Consider the following 16,874-nt stretch of genomic DNA (forward strand, 5'->3'; position numbering starts at 1 on the left):
AAGGGGGTGGAGGGCAGAAGCAATGGGGGAACAATGTAGGTGGAGGTTGAAATTGCCTAGGAGAATGAAAGGGTGGGGTAGAGGGAGGAGAGGAGGTAGTCAAGTTGGTAAAAGAATGAGGGGGGGGGCAGGGGGACGATAGATGACAAGGAAGGTAGTGCGCTGAGGGGAGGCATAGGACGTAAGTTGGTACTCAAGAGGGGTAGGTGGTAGTTATTAGGGGAGAAGGAGCAGGTGTCTAGGAGCAGGGCACAAGTAGACCAGTATTCAGGTGGATCTGTAGTCAACCATCAGAAATGAGAAAGGTTATGCTTGAATTTCTGATGATTTGAAGCAAATGGGCATAAACCATGGGTACACTTAACTGAAAAATTTCTCATCCTTGACTTTTATTATACTAATATAAAGAAAAAAATGCAGGAAATAAAAAAAATAAATAAATCTTAACTTGTTTACAGAAATATAGTAAAACAAAATACAGCTGTACCCTATATATATATATATATATGTGCTTGCACATCTTATTTTTTTTAAGCACCCAAACAAAAAACAACTCTAAATAAAAAATACAACTATCCTTAAAACGGAATGTCTTTGGCAAATCATATTTTTTAAAACCTTATTTTTTCCCCTTCAACAGAACTAATTGAACTTTATTAAGTCGTTATAATCAGTAAAATTTGTGGATTATAAAGAAATTCTTAAATGTATTTACAAAATATAGCTGTACCGTTGGTCTGTTAATTTTTGACCACCGTTTGTTTGCTCATCTTTTGGCAAACTGAGTTAATTAATAACAATTTAATAACAACTGTCTTTCGTTGCGTGTGACGTCAGTTGACTCTGCAGTGGAAAAACAACCCAGGCTCTCCTTAACCGCACCATGAGGGCTTGGTACGGATACGGCAGGGCTCTGTTGTACAGTGGAAAAGAGGTATCATTAATGTTATTAGCAGAAGTAGCTAAATGTAGCAGCAAACATATTTATGTAGTGTAATATCACAGTGATTTGCATTACCATTGGTAGCCAGGTCAGCACTGATTTATGTGACAAGTCTGCAGCAAAGTCTCTTCTCCGGAATGGCTCCTAGACTCTTCCGTTGTCAAGTTCGATCTCCTGTGCATATTTTTTTTTTTTTTTGTGTGTGTGCACCAAATGAGCAAATTGGTATGGGTATGATACCAGAAATTATCTTAATCAAAGTATTCTTGTTGTTTAAATCCACTTTGTACCATTTTCTGTGTCACATATCCTGGTGACCCTTTTTTTTTTTTTAAACTCACAAAACGACTATCAGAATCGTGTCCAACCTCCAAGTAAATCTGATATACCAGAGTGTAACCAAAAGCCTGTTCCCCTGCAACACACAAACTGCCCCTAGTGGAGGTAATAAATAGCACATCATGTTCTGTTGTATTTCTTTCACGCTGTCTAAGCAGTGTGTTTCAGGGACAGATTCATGGTTAAACTCAGGTGTATCAGATGCAGCTATTTAGTTTACGAATACTCAACTTTTGCCAGTTTGATTTGTCATATTACCATAAATAATGCATGCAAAGCATCTGACTTGCCAGTCCCCAGTCCGAGTTTACTGACATATGAGAAAGGAGTGCAGAGCATACAGTATACATATTGTTCACACATCATTAGCTCTATCTTTTATAGCTCTGGCTACAGTTGCCAGGAGATTTTGTGCTCATAAAGAACTGGCTGACTTATTCATTTTTTCCTTGGTCCAACTGATGGGGCTTTAAAATAGACTACAGAATGATAGGGTTGTTTCTTTCTTTTGCAACAGAGTGAACATTGCCCTTGTTTCCAGTGTGAGTGAGGCCTGAATGTGGATTATTTTTTAATTTTTTATTTGTGTGTGTGATAAAAAGTGGTACCATCAAAGTTGCAATGATCATATCTATTCTGAGAGTTCAAGAAACTGCTGACATGAAACTGAACATTTTCTTTTGTGAGGATTCGTACTGCAGGTAATTTAAGCCGGCCTCTCTCTCGGATGATAGTAATTGACAAATGGAACTGTGTAAAACATGCAGGTAATTGGGTCCAAGGCCATTGGGAGGTTTATAAATTGGCAACAACCATAACATCTGCAGCAAAGCAGCCAAATCAATTATAAATTAACCAAAAATGGTGATATATATTTTTTTTTCCTCTGGATTATCACTATCAGGAGAGGCTGGAAGTTGTTGTCTGTGGCTAGAGATTGTAGTTTCCTGAACGTATCTTTTTCTTGGCATCCGTCCATTCAGTTCTGCCTGTAGACAATGTGGAAAGATTTAGCATGGTATGTACTGGTTAGTTGTTTCTTGTGTATTTTTTTGGGGGGGGTGGGTGGGTGGGTGTGTGGGTTTTTTTGGTCATCAGTTACTGTATTGCTGTTTTTTTTTTTTTCTAAATATTTGTCCTCCTTTTATATTACCTCTGTCAGCTAAGCCATAAACAAAGTATTGAACCCATTTGTCAGGTGTGGATGAACTTTGCCTAATAGCTACTGGCTAACCCTCCAGCTTCACATTTAAGATATCCATAAAAAATAAAAGCTAGCAGCCAAATGGCTCAAAAAGAAAGAATGAAATCCTGTAAAAAAATTTTTTTTAAAAATTAATAAATAAAACCCTGCAAAGCTGTTGGAGGCAAGTTTAAGTCCTCTTGTTTCTCAGACTATAAACAGGTGCTGTGGCTTTTACCCTCACATACCTTCGTACAATCTGGAGATTGTGGTTCGCAACTTGAACTCTATGGAATTTAGTAAGCCTTCGTTCCATTTCTCTAAATGGAATTAAAAAGAAAACAACTGGGGGTCTTAACAAGCTACCTCAGAAGATGATGCCATTTAGTACACACAGAAGCCTTCATTTGTTAAGAATCCTTTCATGGCTGCTTGTTTTGAGTCTGTTATAGTTTGGCTAATCGCAAATTTCTTGCCCTATTAAATTGGGAGCTGGTGTTCATTTCTGTTGTTTTGAAGCACTAAATTATAGTACCGATACCTGTGTATGGAGTTTATGACTTATTAGACAAGCATTTATCATTTTTAAAAAGTTTTGATATTGAATCAGAAATAGAGATGCACTAGCAAGGGCTTGCAAGTTGGGCCTGGTAAGTCCCTGCCTCCATCTGGTCTGTCTGTAATGCTCATCCCATTTCCCCGTGTGTTGCCCTTCACAGCAGGTAGAAACCACATGGGTTTATAGATGTGAGGTCAGAGAAGGAAAAACAAAGAATTTTAACCCTTTGGGGTCCTATGTCAGACCAGGTCCAATATTACAATTTTCCCATTTCCGGTCCAATGTTTTACTTTGAATAAAATAACTTTTAAACAGCGCATGTGAAAATAAATTGGACCTGACGCGCCTGACAGGTGCTGAATAAATGGACTGCAAAGGGTTAAGTGGGCCGGATCCAAGGATCTCTGACATCTAGGTTAATCCTTCCTCTGTGTAAAATATTTCCTGACCTACTGACTGCAAGTTATTCTTTTTCAACTGTGCAACTTGGCCAAACTGGATATTAAGCTCATGCTATCTAATACCCCTTCTCCACTGGCACACCCGACCAGAGATGGCTCGGTGCGGTACAGGTATGGGTGGTTCTCCACAGGCTGTTTGTTGAGCCGAGCGAGAACCAAACTGTGAATCTCTGGCCTCACCCGGCTGCGAGCCAAGTGGAGCCAGCGGTGGGGTAAGGATTTTCGTAATTTTTATTTATTTATTTACATTTTTGTAGTGCCTTAACCAAAGTGCTTTACAAATTTAAACCAAATAATGGATAACTAAGATAACTAAGAAAAATGGATAAAGAATGTAAGTTTTTTTGTAGTGTGGGGAGGTACAAATTAGTTGCTAATATGAAAGCAGAGGGTAATATGAATAACAGGAGGTCAAGGGCCAGAAGTATTAGTAGGATGGGCTTGGAGAGGAGATGTGTTTTGAGGGAGGAGAGAAAACTGCATAGTGTGGGTGACTGTTTTATGATAAGTGTGTCTATTCCAATGAAGGGGAGCAAGAAGGGTAAAGGAACGGAAACGGGATTGGGCACAGCACGAGGGTGGGACAAAGAGGGACAATAGGGATTGGGAGCGTAAGGGATGTGGATGAACATAGTAGGTGATCAGTACAGCCAGATAAGGTGGGGCAAGACCAGAGAGACTTGCATACAAGGGTAAGGAATTTGAACAGGCAACAATAATAGACAGGGAGACAGTGTAGCTGGAGGAGGAGAGGGGAGGTATGGAAGGAGCAGGGGAGGTTGAATATGATACGGGCAGAGGCATTTTGGATTTGTTGTAATGGTGTAAAAGCATATAAGGGGAGGCCAAGGAGGAGGGAATTACAGTAGTCAAGCTGGGTGAAGATGAGAGAGTGGACTGAGAGTTTAGTTGCAGAAAATGAACTGGAGGGGTGTATTTTGCAGATATTGAATAGATGGAAATGGTAGATGCGTGTTATGGCTGAGATATGGTCAGAAAGGGAGAGGGTAGACTAGAAGATGACGCCGAGGTTACGAGCTGAGAGGGATGGAATGAGGGACAAGGGAGGGAATGAGAGGGTGGGGCAGTGTGGGGGAAAAGAGAGGAAGGGTAAGGAAAGGATTTCAGTTTTTGATGGGTTGAGGAGGTATTGGTGCGCCATCCAAGATTGGATAGCAACCAAACAAGCTGATATATGGGCAGCAAGGTCGGGGGTAAAGGAGGAGAACGAAAAGAAAATCTGGGTGTCATCAGCAAAGAAATGATGGGGGAAGTTAAATGAAGAAATAAATGCTTCAGGAGGTGAGGTATACAGGGGGAATAGCAAAGGTCCAAGGACAGAACCCTGGGGGACACTGACAGTCAGAGGGGAGGGGTGGAAAGTGAGGCTGTTGAAAGCAAGTTGCGTGAAGATAGGTATGACTGTAGCCAGCCAAGGGATGTGCTAGAGATACCGATGCTAGAAAGAGAGGCGAGGAGGATGGGGTGTTAAAGGCAGAGGAAAGATCAAGGAGAATGAGAATTGAGCAGAGGCACGCATAGGAGGAGTTGGCCAGATGATTGTTGAGTCAGGAGGACAGTCTCAGTGAAATGGGAGGGATGGAAGCCACGTTGAAATTGGGGGTAGAGGGAATTGTAGTGTGATAGGCGAGAGTGGACTAGATCCTCAAGAAATATGGGAGAAGAGAGATTGGGCGGTAATTAGCAGGGCAGGCAGGGTGTGGTAGGCTTGGAGACTCAAAGGTGAGGGGGAAGACTTCCAAAGTTGCTCAGCCCGCTGTAAGTGAAGGTGAATAAGGATGTGGGGGTGCTAAGGAGTTGAAGGAAGAAGATAGCGCAGTAGATATGATGGAATAGGCTAAGTCTGAGTAAAGGGAGGAGAAATCAGTGATCAGGGGCAGGCAACGAAAAAGAGAATCATGGAACCGGTGTCAAGGGTGCAGAGTTTATGGCAGTGGATAGGAAGTGAGGGTGAGGGGGTAAGGAGATGGTGAAGAAGAGGAAAAAATGGTCAGAGGGAGGTTAAAGAGCAGTTATGATGGATGATGATGCCTTGCAACCAGAGAGGAAGATAAGGTCCAGGGTATTACTAGATGTGTCAGTAGGGGGTAGGGGAAAAGCAGGGGGTTAAACAAGTTGTTAAGGGGGTGGAGGGCAGAAGCAATGGGGGAACAATGTAGGTGGAGGTTGAAATTGCCTAGGAGAATGAAAGGGTGGGGTAGAGGGAGGAGAGGAGGTAGTCAAGTTGGTAAAAGAATGAGGGGGGGGGGCAGGGGGACGATAGATGACAAGGAAGGTAGTGCGCTGAGGGGAGGCATAGGACGTAAGTTGGTACTCAAGAGGGGTAGGTGGTAGTTATTAGGGGAGAAGGAGCAGGTGTCTAGGAGCAGGGCACAAGTAGACCAGTATTCAGGTGGATCTGTAGTCAACCATCAGAAATGAGAAAGGTTATGCTTGAATTTCTGATGATTTGAAGCAAATGGGCATAAACCATGGGTACACTTAACTGAAAAATTTCTCATCCTTGACTTTTATTATACTAATATAAAGAAAAAAATGCAGGAAATAAAAAAAATAAATAAATCTTAACTTGTTTACAGAAATATAGTAAAACAAAATACAGCTGTACCCTATATATATATATATATATATGTGCTTGCACATCTTATTTTTTTTAAGCACCCAAACAAAAAACAACTCTAAATAAAAAAACAACTATCCTTAAAACGGAATATCTTTGGCAAATCATATTTTTAAAACCTTATTTTTTCCCCTTCAACAGAACTAATTGAACTTTATTAAGTCAGTTATAATCAGTAAAATTTGTGGATTATAAAGAAATTCTTAAATGTATTTACAAAATATAGCTGTACCGTTGGTCTGTTAATTTTTGACCACCGTTTGTTTGCTCATCTTTTGGCAAACTGAGTTAATTAATAACAATTTAATAACAACTGTCTTTCGTTGCGTGTGACGTCAGTAGCACGGCTTGACTCTGCAGTGGAAAAACAACCCAGGCTCTCCTTAACCGCACCATGAGGGCTTGGTACGGATACGGCAGGGCTCTGTTGTACAGTGGAAAAGAGGTATCATTAATGTTATTAGCAGAAGTAGCTAAATGTAGCAGCAAACATATTTATGTAGTGTAATATCACAGTGATTTGCATTACCATTGGTAGCCAGGTCAGCACTGATTTATGTGACAAGTCTGCAGCAAAGTCTCTTCTCCGGAATGGCTCCTAGACTCTTCCGTTGTCAAGTTCGATCTCCTGTGCATATTTTTTTTTTTTTTTGTGTGTGTGCACCAAATGAGCAAATTGGTATGGGTATGATACCAGAAATTATCTTAATCAAAGTATTCTTGTTGTTTAAATCCACTTTGTACCATTTTCTGTGTCACATATCCTGGTGACCCTTTTTTTTTTTTTTAAACTCACAAAACGACTATCAGAATCGTGTCCAACCTCCAAGTAAATCTGATATACCAGAGTGTAACCAAAAGCCTGTTCCCCTGCAACACACAAACTGCCCCTAGTGGAGGTAATAAATAGCACATCATGTTCTGTTGTATTTCTTTCACGCTGTCTAAGCAGTGTGTTTCAGGGACAGATTCATGGTTAAACTCAGGTGTATCAGATGCAGCTATTTAGTTTACGAATACTCAACTTTTGCCAGTTTGATTTGTCATATTACCATAAATAATGCATGCAAAGCATCTGACTTGCCAGTCCCCAGTCCGAGTTTACTGACATATGAGAAAGGAGTGCAGAGCATACAGTATACATATTGTTCACACATCATTAGCTCTATCTTTTATAGCTCTGGCTACAGTTGCCAGGAGATTTTGTGCTCATAAAGAACTGGCTGACTTATTCATTTTTTCCTTGGTCCAACTGATGGGGCTTTAAAATAGACTACAGAATGATAGGGTTGTTTCTTTCTTTTGCAACAGAGTGAACATTGCCCTTGTTTCCAGTGTGAGTGAGGCCTGAATGTGGATTATTTTTTAATTTTTTATTTGTGTGTGTGATAAAAAGTGGTACCATCAAAGTTGCAATGATCATATCTATTCTGAGAGTTCAAGAAACTGCTGACATGAAACTGAACATTTTCTTTTGTGAGGATTCGTACTGCAGGTAATTTAAGCCGGCCTCTCTCTCGGATGATAGTAATTGACAAATGGAACTGTGTAAAACATGCAGGTAATTGGGTCCAAGGCCATTGGGAGGTTTATAAATTGGCAACAACCATAACATCTGCAGCAAAGCAGCCAAATCAATTATAAATTAACCAAAAATGGTGATATATATTTTTTTTTCCTCTGGATTATCACTATCAGGAGAGGCTGGAAGTTGTTGTCTGTGGCTAGAGATTGTAGTTTCCTGAACGTATCTTTTTCTTGGCATCCGTCCATTCAGTTCTGCCTGTAGACAATGTGGAAAGATTTAGCATGGTATGTACTGGTTAGTTGTTTCTTGTGTATTTTTTTGGGGGGGGTGGGTGGGTGGGTGTGTGGGTTTTTTTGGTCATCAGTTACTGTATTGCTGTTTTTTTTTTTTTCTAAATATTTGTCCTCCTTTTATATTACCTCTGTCAGCTAAGCCATAAACAAAGTATTGAACCCATTTGTCAGGTGTGGATGAACTTTGCCTAATAGCTACTGGCTAACCCTCCAGCTTCACATTTAAGATATCCATAAAAAATAAAAGCTAGCAGCCAAATGGCTCAAAAAGAAAGAATGAAATCCTGTAAAAAAAATTTTTTTTAAAATTAATAAATAAAACCCTGCAAAGCTGTTGGAGGCAAGTTTAAGTCCTCTTGTTTCTCAGACTATAAACAGGTGCTGTGGCTTTTACCCTCACATACCTTCGTACAATCTGGAGATTGTGGTTCGCAACTTGAACTCTATGGAATTTAGTAAGCCTTCGTTCCATTTCTCTAAATGGAATTAAAAAGAAAACAACTGGGGGTCTTAACAAGCTACCTCAGAAGATGATGCCATTTAGTACACACAGAAGCCTTCATTTGTTAAGAATCCTTTCATGGCTGCTTGTTTTGAGTCTGTTATAGTTTGGCTAATCGCAAATTTCTTGCCCTATTAAATTGGGAGCTGGTGTTCATTTCTGTTGTTTTGAAGCACTAAATTATAGTACCGATACCTGTGTATGGAGTTTATGACTTATTAGACAAGCATTTATCATTTTTAAAAAGTTTTGATATTGAATCAGAAATAGAGATGCACTAGCAAGGGCTTGCAAGTTGGGCCTGGTAAGTCCCTGCCTCCATCTGGTCTGTCTGTAATGCTCATCCCATTTCCCCGTGTGTTGCCCTTCACAGCAGGTAGTGGATTCCTGCTGAAGCTGCAACATAGTACTGTAGGGTTTTGATTTGAAAATAATATGGATTTTATTCACTCATCTAAAACCTTATCTTTCACACTTCATCTCAAATGTAGAGTACAGTGTTGGTTGCATGTTAATTGCATCTGCTAATAACTCCCAACATGTGTAATGGTGAAGCTACTGCCCCTAGGGAATGGTTTTCCGCTCCCCCCCTGTCCTCCTGAAATGGATTGATTTTGAGGTTGCTTAATTGGGCCCATTAATCAATTCTTGATCCTTGAGTTAATGTTTTGAAGACACTACGTAAGATTGTTCATGACGTACTGTAGCTTGAACTGCCAAATCTCTGGTACTACCCAGCTAAGCCATGCCTGCTGTGTTTCTGTTAATTTGTTATGCATGTGCCTATGTTTGTGTAGTCCAATGTCAACAAATTCAGCCTCCACTCAGAAAGGCATTGAGCACTCAAATCCTATACTGATTCAGACATTGTCCAAGTAACCTCCAAAAGAACACCCCATAACACATTACCGTCTCGCATCAGCCTTGTGAAAGAGGTGGAAATTCCAATCAGAGGCCTGTGATTTAAGATCTTTCAATTGATGAGAAATATGTTTTTGAAGCATTTTATTGTATTTTATTTTATCCTAGCGCTACGTAGATGGCGGAATCAGCAACAACCTTCCTCAGTACGAGCTGAAAAACACCATCACCATCTCACCATTCTCTGGGGAGAGTGACATCTGTCCAAGAGACAACTCCAGCAATTTCCATGAACTGCGAGTTACCAACACCAGCATCCAGTTCAGTTTGAATAACTTCTACAGACTGACCAGGGCACTCTTTCCTCCTGAGCCCAAGGTAAGCAGCAGTTCTATTTAGGTCTGGAAGTTCAGAGCTGCCAGTCAGTGATATACACTTAGTAGAAACAGTAGAGCAACTAACTGAGGTGCAGCATCCTGCTGCCAAGGTGTTGTGGGTAATCTGCTTTAGTTTTTCCACTTGTGAACAGACTGCCATGTCCTGCTGTAACTTTTCTGAGAATGTGTGTTATGTACAACAAAACAGCAAGATGGACCATATTAGTTTACACCCGGTTTTGCTATGGCCCAGTGTTTTTTAATATTGTTGGAAGCCTTTTTAGATTCATCCTATATTCTGTTATTAGAAGATCCTTTTTATTGATGCAAATTACTAGCCCAGTTAAAGCTTTTTATGCAAGATTGATATATTAAAGTATTGTTTTTACATATTGTATATTGTGAGCTGTACAAAGCATTTGACATTTGTTTTTCTATTATCTGATATTTTTAACTGTGTCTTAAACTAAGAAACCCAAGTTCTTTAAAACAACACAGAAACATCACCAGTGACCCTTGCAGTGAAGTCTGTTTTGTTTTCAGATACTGGCAGAAATGTGCCAGCAAGGATACAATGATGCACTTAGATTCCTGAAGGAGAACAGTAAGCACATTCTAATCTCATATCATCATAGAAAAGCTGCAAAGACCACTAATAACAAGGCTGCAACCTTATATTGATGCATTCAAATCGTCAGGAATTCTGCTTTTTGTTTTCACAGGCATATTTGAGAAATAATTAAGGGTACTGTAAAAGGCGCCGTGCCTGATGCCAATATTGTGTATTTTGTCAATCAAATGGATAAAATTTAAGATGGAAATAATTTTAGAATGTTATATTTTAAACAGACAGTATTTTGAATATAAATATATGGTATATTTGTATCCTTGTAACCTGAATACATTCATTTTAGTTTTGGGGTGGCAGAATATTACAAATGAACTAGGTGGTTGTTGGTGCAAAAGTCAAATGCCTTCATGCAATTATTAAATAATAAAGTCTGATGAGTATCCGATCAGATGTTAACCTGTACTTAATTGATCTTGTCTTTCTAACCCAAAAGATTTCCCACTGCTAAAATAAATAAATAAATAAATAAATAATATTCATAAAAGGAGCTTCAGTATTGGAATTTCTTAGATGCATTAGTAAATGTGATCCTGCCGGTGCATGTCATATCTCAGTTTTGAGGTATTTTCAGACTTCTGAAGCCTTCTCAAATTGTAACTGTAACATACCCTTCACTTTCACCTGTGAACTACAGTAATATGGCTTCCATACTGTAGTCATTTGTCTTTTTGGTTTCTGAAAGACAAAACATTTTGATATTGGCACAACATTTTCTGTATTCTGTCACAACCTCGTAGACCGTTTGAGATACTACCTTTATTTTGTAAGGGTTATAAACACTGCATGGCTAAATGTGGCATTTTTTTCCCGCCCAAAAGTCAGTTTTCATGTATAAAATGTCTGAAGTGTCCTAGGCAAGCTTAAAAAGAAAGCATGTTGTGTTCAGATATTTTCAGGCTGCACGCCCCTGTCGTTAGCCTAGCGGAGATGAAGCTCCCTGCACCTACCTGCTTTGTTGGGGAGAGGAACAGCCAGGGAAAACTTGTGGGCAAAATACCAACTCGAGAGGAGGCCACCAAGAACAGATTACTAAGAGCCTTTAGTTTCTTGCGCAAACGGCACTGGTCTCTAGATGAGCAATTCATCGAGAATCTCCCACCCGCGCTCAGAAAAGGTACCAATCCCACAATACAGTCTCCAGTTACTAGCCACTGGCGCATAAGCCAAACATTTTTGTTAATTCTAGTGTTCTCAGTTTTTGAATAATGTCAATAATGATGTTGCACTTGATTCTCCTTGGTGGAGCTAGTTGCAGAACTTCAACATCACATGATAAATGCCTTTTAAATTGTCAGGCAAGTTTTCAAATCTATTGTTTGTGATATGCCATACATGGCTAAGTTTTATCATGCAGGTAGGCAACATTGGTGCCGTTTGTGCTTGTCTGATAGATATGCAGATATTAGAAACTGTGATCCTTGCTTCAAATACATGTATGAGCATCTGTGGACATTGCCATGGTTTTCTGCTCAATTTACCCAGAGACTGCTTTCCTAAAATAATGAGCCAATGAATGAAACAGAACCTAAGAGCAACATATAATCCTATAAGCCTGGGGATTTTATATTCTACACCATTTGGTTTTTCTAAATCCCTTGATCTATTGATGCTTTTATGATTTTAGTGATAAAAAAAAGAACTGCATGCTCCATTTCATTTGTAATGTCCTTGTTTAATAATCTAGAGTGCCACCAACAGTAGTTTTCCCTGAGATGCATTCCTGTGGCTCCTTCCTCTTTTAAATATTGTTATGCTTTTAACAAATAGGCGAGGGATAGGAGTGCAATCTTTGTGTACAACGCTAGTGCACTCAAAGGATTTTACACTGCAAGAAGTTTCATGCATAGCTGTGTTTCTAGCTATTGATATAGCCAGCTATCCAATAAAATGTATAAAAGAAGGCTTATGGGATCAAAGACACACGCCTGCCCATATGCTACTTAAACTACAATAAGTAACCAGTATCTGCACAAGGCATTACATGTGCAGAATACAAAGAATTAAAACAAGCTCTCAAATTTCCCTTCCTGGTGCATTTGAAAACAAACACTTGCCATCCTTATATTTTGTGAGTGAAAAACAGCAAGCTAAGTTTATTATTTGCCTGTTCAATGCGCACTAGCCTTCATCGGCATTATTCATTGGCTCTTTTTTTTTTCTGTAGCTGTTTTCGATGCCTGCAAGGAAAAGAGTGGTCTCTATGCTCAGGTTTCCAGCCTGCTGCCCATCCGTGTGGCATCCTACATGCTGCTGCCCTACACACTTCCAGTGGAGTCTGCTTACTCTGTTGCTGTAAGGTAAATTCTTCAGAAAGCTTACAGAAAGTGAACATAAACACTTACTGTAATTCTCTAACTGATAGTTACAAGTAGCTACATACAGTTAGCTACCTGTTTCCTTAAGTCTGCACCTAGTAATGAAATTGCGTATTATACCAGAGAAGTATATGGTACGGATGTAGTATCTGGGTACAAGTGTAACAATACCGGGTTGTGGTCCATCTTAACCCCTCTGTGGAAGTGGTGTGGGTAATTCACTGACCAGGAGACAGACAGGTGTACTTGGAAACACCACACAGGTGCCCAGTTTTATTTTAGACCGGTTCTTATTTTTCTCCGGCTGAGGGCACTGTTGACCGTGGGCTGTTTATCAACGATGATAGACAGCACCACAGAAATACCACAGCTGGTACACGAACAGCAAATGCACTCGCAGGTGCTCAAAGAAATAATAATGAAAACAGAAGGCGAAAAGAACAAGAGAAAATAAAACAGTAATAAAACTACAAATAAAAGGTGCTGCACTCGGCAGCGTTATCCCAGTCACCGCTACCCACACGACCCGGATCACCGTCCTATTCTGTCGGCTATCTAGCCTGCTCTTTTACAGTACGCCGGGGTCTGCCCAAGGGTTCCCCGCTCTCTCTGTCTCGCTGTGAATCTTCTTTTCTCCTGGCTGATTCCCGGTCCTGAATCAAAGCTTCCGCACTCTTGGCGCATCTAAGTGGGCAGACCTGAGGAAACAGCAGAGCGTTATTTTATAGGACCAACAATCACCCAAGACCCGCCTCTCAGCCATTCAGAGAGGGGGAAAGTCCACACACCCACTTTCCCACCTCCCTGTGTCACTGCCATGACTCGCAGGCGGTTGTTGGGCGACTGCCGCCCTCTTCCTGCAGCCCGTGAACACGCCAGCAGAGGCAGTACAGATCTCTCCCTGTTACACCCTCATATACTGTATATATTTAAAATTTGAGTTTGACTGTCAAGCCTTTGAAACATACAGTAATACAGTCAGTTGTAAATGCTTGTGGAGGAGTGTCCTGCCCCTTTGTTTATTATTGTTTTGTAGTATGATTTGTGTTAATGTAACGGCGAATGCCTTCCGATATTATTATTATTATGTATTGTTTGGCCGGACAAGCGAGTCCGCCAGGTTATTGTTTTTATTTTTGAAAACCTCTTGAGGATGCGTAACTGATCAGCTACTGATTATTTAACTAGCTGACAGTCACGTGTCCTAATTAATCTCGTGCAGACTGTGGCCGAGAGGTACTAAGGTAATTAATTAATAGCTAGTTAACCCCTCGGCCAGAATATAAGCCTGCAGGTGTCTGTGCTCAGGGTTGTGTGTGTCAGAGGAGAGACGCAAATCTGTGGAGTAAAGGAAACAATTGCTGTACATGCTGGCTAAAAACCAGCACGATACTTGTTTTCGGTGCTGTTTATTTGTTTAGCCAATGCGCCTTTTTGTTTGTGTTGGTTTCGTTTACATCTTTTATTTTCTGTTTATCATTTAATAAATATAGTGAGCGCCACAGCTCAGTTTTCTTCTGCCATTACGTGTTTTGGTTTCTATGTTCTTCCGGGTCTGATGTCACCACTACAGTCACCCTGGTCACAGTGCTTCATGAATATGTCCCTTTGGGTGACTGGTGATATTAGCAAGTTTACTTCCAGAGTGTTCTTGTGCTACAGGTTGGTAGAGTGGCTCCCAGACTTTCCTGACGATGTGCGATGGTTACAAGAACAACTGCGGCACATCGCCGGCTCAGTTTATCAGCAAGCCATTCAACGAATGGGGAAACGGCAGTCGAGGTAGGCGTCTTAACAATTTGCTCTCAGAGGTGGTTATTGCCAGATCAGTATGGCTGATCGGGTACATTCCACTTAAAAGAGCATGCATCATGTTCTAAATGAGGAACTGCACACCCACATGATTTTTATCTGGTATCTATGCAATTCTCTTCTCTGAAGAGACCAAGCACAAGGTCAGTTTTGTTCAGTCTCATTTACTAAAAATTCAGAATTAAAATTGTGCAAGGTAGTACAAACAGCACAATTGCTGTATTATCTTGGAAACAGTCCATCCATTTAGTTGGTAATTTTAAATTTACTTTAAAGGTAAGAGGCTATTCATAAAGCAACAACAGCAATGCACTCAGATTTTGAAGATTTGTAAAGTGTGACGTATTATTTGAAAGATAGAGAAGTGGATATTGACTGATTTGAATCTATTAGCAGAAGACAGTGGGCCAATCACTGAAATGTTTTCTATAGACAGTTGGTGCTTAATGAATATTGTTGTATTTAAAATACTTTTAAATCGAGGCGCCTGAACTATGGTTAACCTTCTGGTCTTGTCATCCTGTTTTGCAGCACACCCCCTTTACGGAAATGCAGGAGCCTCCCTCTCTCTTTAGAGATGGACCAACCCTACCTTGGCCTGGCTGGATATCACCAGTTCTCCTCGGTGGACCTGGACAGATGGTACTTGGACTTCCACAGCCCCCCGGCTCTACTAACCAAACAAGCCCACCTTGGTCTGATCCCCAGCTCCTCACCCAGGCAGATCTGCTACTTTGCAAGCTCGCAAGACTCTGAGGCTGAGGTGGGGTTAGAAAACTCTCCCGACACCTGCAAAAAAGTCTTCCAATTTCGCTTCGATGAAGTGTGAAAAAAAAAAAAAAAACCTGAAAATGAACACTATATGCATTTGTGATTTATTTCCTCATGGAGACGTCACATATGGTTTCCATTTGCTCCTTATTTTAAAGCGAAGAAGACCGAATGGCAAGGATGTTACAACATCGAGGAAATGTGTCCTTCCTGTACACTAAATCAAATGATCAATTATTAAACAGTGGATCTTCAAAGGGTTGGGTCATTTCAAAATCTGCATCCTGCTAAAGTTTCATGTATTGGATTTAGCAAAAGTATAAACCACGGCAGCAGAAAATTCAAATTTCTCTACCTCAGTTCTGTATTTATCAAATGTAATTATTAAATTTTTTGATGTACTACATAATACTTTAAAAAAGACGTTTTAACTGCAGATGGTATCAGATTTAATTGGATTAGCTAAGCTATTGTCTGTAGGATTTATAAGCATTGCACACAAAACTGTATTGCCTTTAAGGGCATATGGTCCAACCATTCTGTGCACTTGGCATCCCACTGCCAAGCAAGGTGTGGCGGGAAGCCAACAAGTAAGCCGATTTTGATTTAGAGGAACTATACTTGATACCAATCCTCTTTAAAGTTCATTCTGGCTTTAAAATTGGTTTTCCAAATGTTGTGCAATGTACTGTCCCAGAATATTTCACCTACTTAAGCGATTTCTTTACCCTAAACTTGCACAACGAAGCAGTATTTTATTTTTATATAGCTTGTGTAGTAACAGTAAAGCCCATTGTAGTATCCTGCTGGTTCTCAGTTGCATAGAGAAGCAAGAAATAAAAATACAGTTTGACCAGGAGCACTCTTTTTCTGGTTCAACCTTGACAATCGTTTCCAAACTGCTGCCAAATCTTTTTAAATGTGTCATATTTACAAAGTGTGTCTGTGTGTGTGCATGTAATAAATTATAGAGAATTATTATAAAAAACTAAAATATATACAAGGTTAAGACACAATTGGTGTAAACTTCTTTTTAAGAAATGGTGTAGGTTTGATTTATAGTTCTAGATTTGTTTTTCATTTTGGAAATAAAATTAACGGTGCTTTAATTTTTCCACAGAATAAATACTCTATTGCAAAGAAAGCCTTTTTAATGTCCGTTATTGGGGTGGGGTGGGTTGGGTTGGTTGGGTGGGTCATCCTTATCTTTTGAAAAGCTCCCTAAATGTTCTTACCATCAATTTCCAGATTGGCATACCTCCTCCCTGCCCTAAACTTGGAACAGGCTTGAAACCAGTGCATAAATAAATGGGGTCAAAAAATAATAAACCCAAGAGTGGTCGCTCCTTTCTTTAATAGGTCATTTGATGGAGTTCAGCGTTTAGTTTACTCTTGAAATACTGTAATAAGGTAAGAACTAAACTATTGTTGTCCAGCTAATATAAAGAAATGTTGAAAGAATATTTTAACAGGAAAACCCCATGTTTTGTTATTTATTTATGTTTAACAATCGCCACTGGTGGTCAGTTTCACAACACCAAGGAACCAACATGCAATTAAATGACAAGTGCTGTATTCAGTAAAACTGGATTGAACTCCTAACAGTCCTTGAGCACCCTCTAGTGTTTGGTAGTCATTTTGCCAGCTTAAATTTATGA

The 16,874-nt window shown here is 39.9% G+C and overlaps 1 protein-coding gene across 4 annotated transcripts in view; it reads left to right on the forward strand.

The window, feature by feature from the left end:
- Positions 1-16,356, forward strand: part of LOC121319636 (patatin-like phospholipase domain-containing protein 2) — a 30,034-nt gene extending 13,678 nt beyond the window's left edge. For 2 of the 4 annotated variants that reach the window (XM_041257249.1, XM_041257250.1), the window contains 6 exons: positions 9,479-9,688; positions 10,231-10,291; positions 11,205-11,432; positions 12,483-12,615; positions 14,296-14,415; positions 14,977-16,356. In XM_041257249.1, coding sequence (XP_041113183.1) covers positions 9,479-9,688; positions 10,231-10,291; positions 11,205-11,432; positions 12,483-12,615; positions 14,296-14,415; positions 14,977-15,274 — 1,050 coding nt within the window. In that variant the 3' untranslated portion in view covers positions 15,275-16,356. Of the gene's footprint in view, positions 1-9,478; positions 9,689-10,230; positions 10,292-11,204; positions 11,433-12,482; positions 12,616-14,295; positions 14,416-14,976 lie in introns of those variants that run through there. The other 2 variants (XM_041257251.1, XM_041257252.1) reach the window with 2 other exon arrangements.
- Positions 16,357-16,874: the final 518 nt, after the last annotated feature.

The sequence above is a fragment of the Polyodon spathula genome, chromosome 8, assembly GCF_017654505.1.
Source record: "Polyodon spathula isolate WHYD16114869_AA chromosome 8, ASM1765450v1, whole genome shotgun sequence".
Classification (NCBI taxonomy): Eukaryota; Metazoa; Chordata; class Actinopteri; order Acipenseriformes; family Polyodontidae; genus Polyodon; species Polyodon spathula.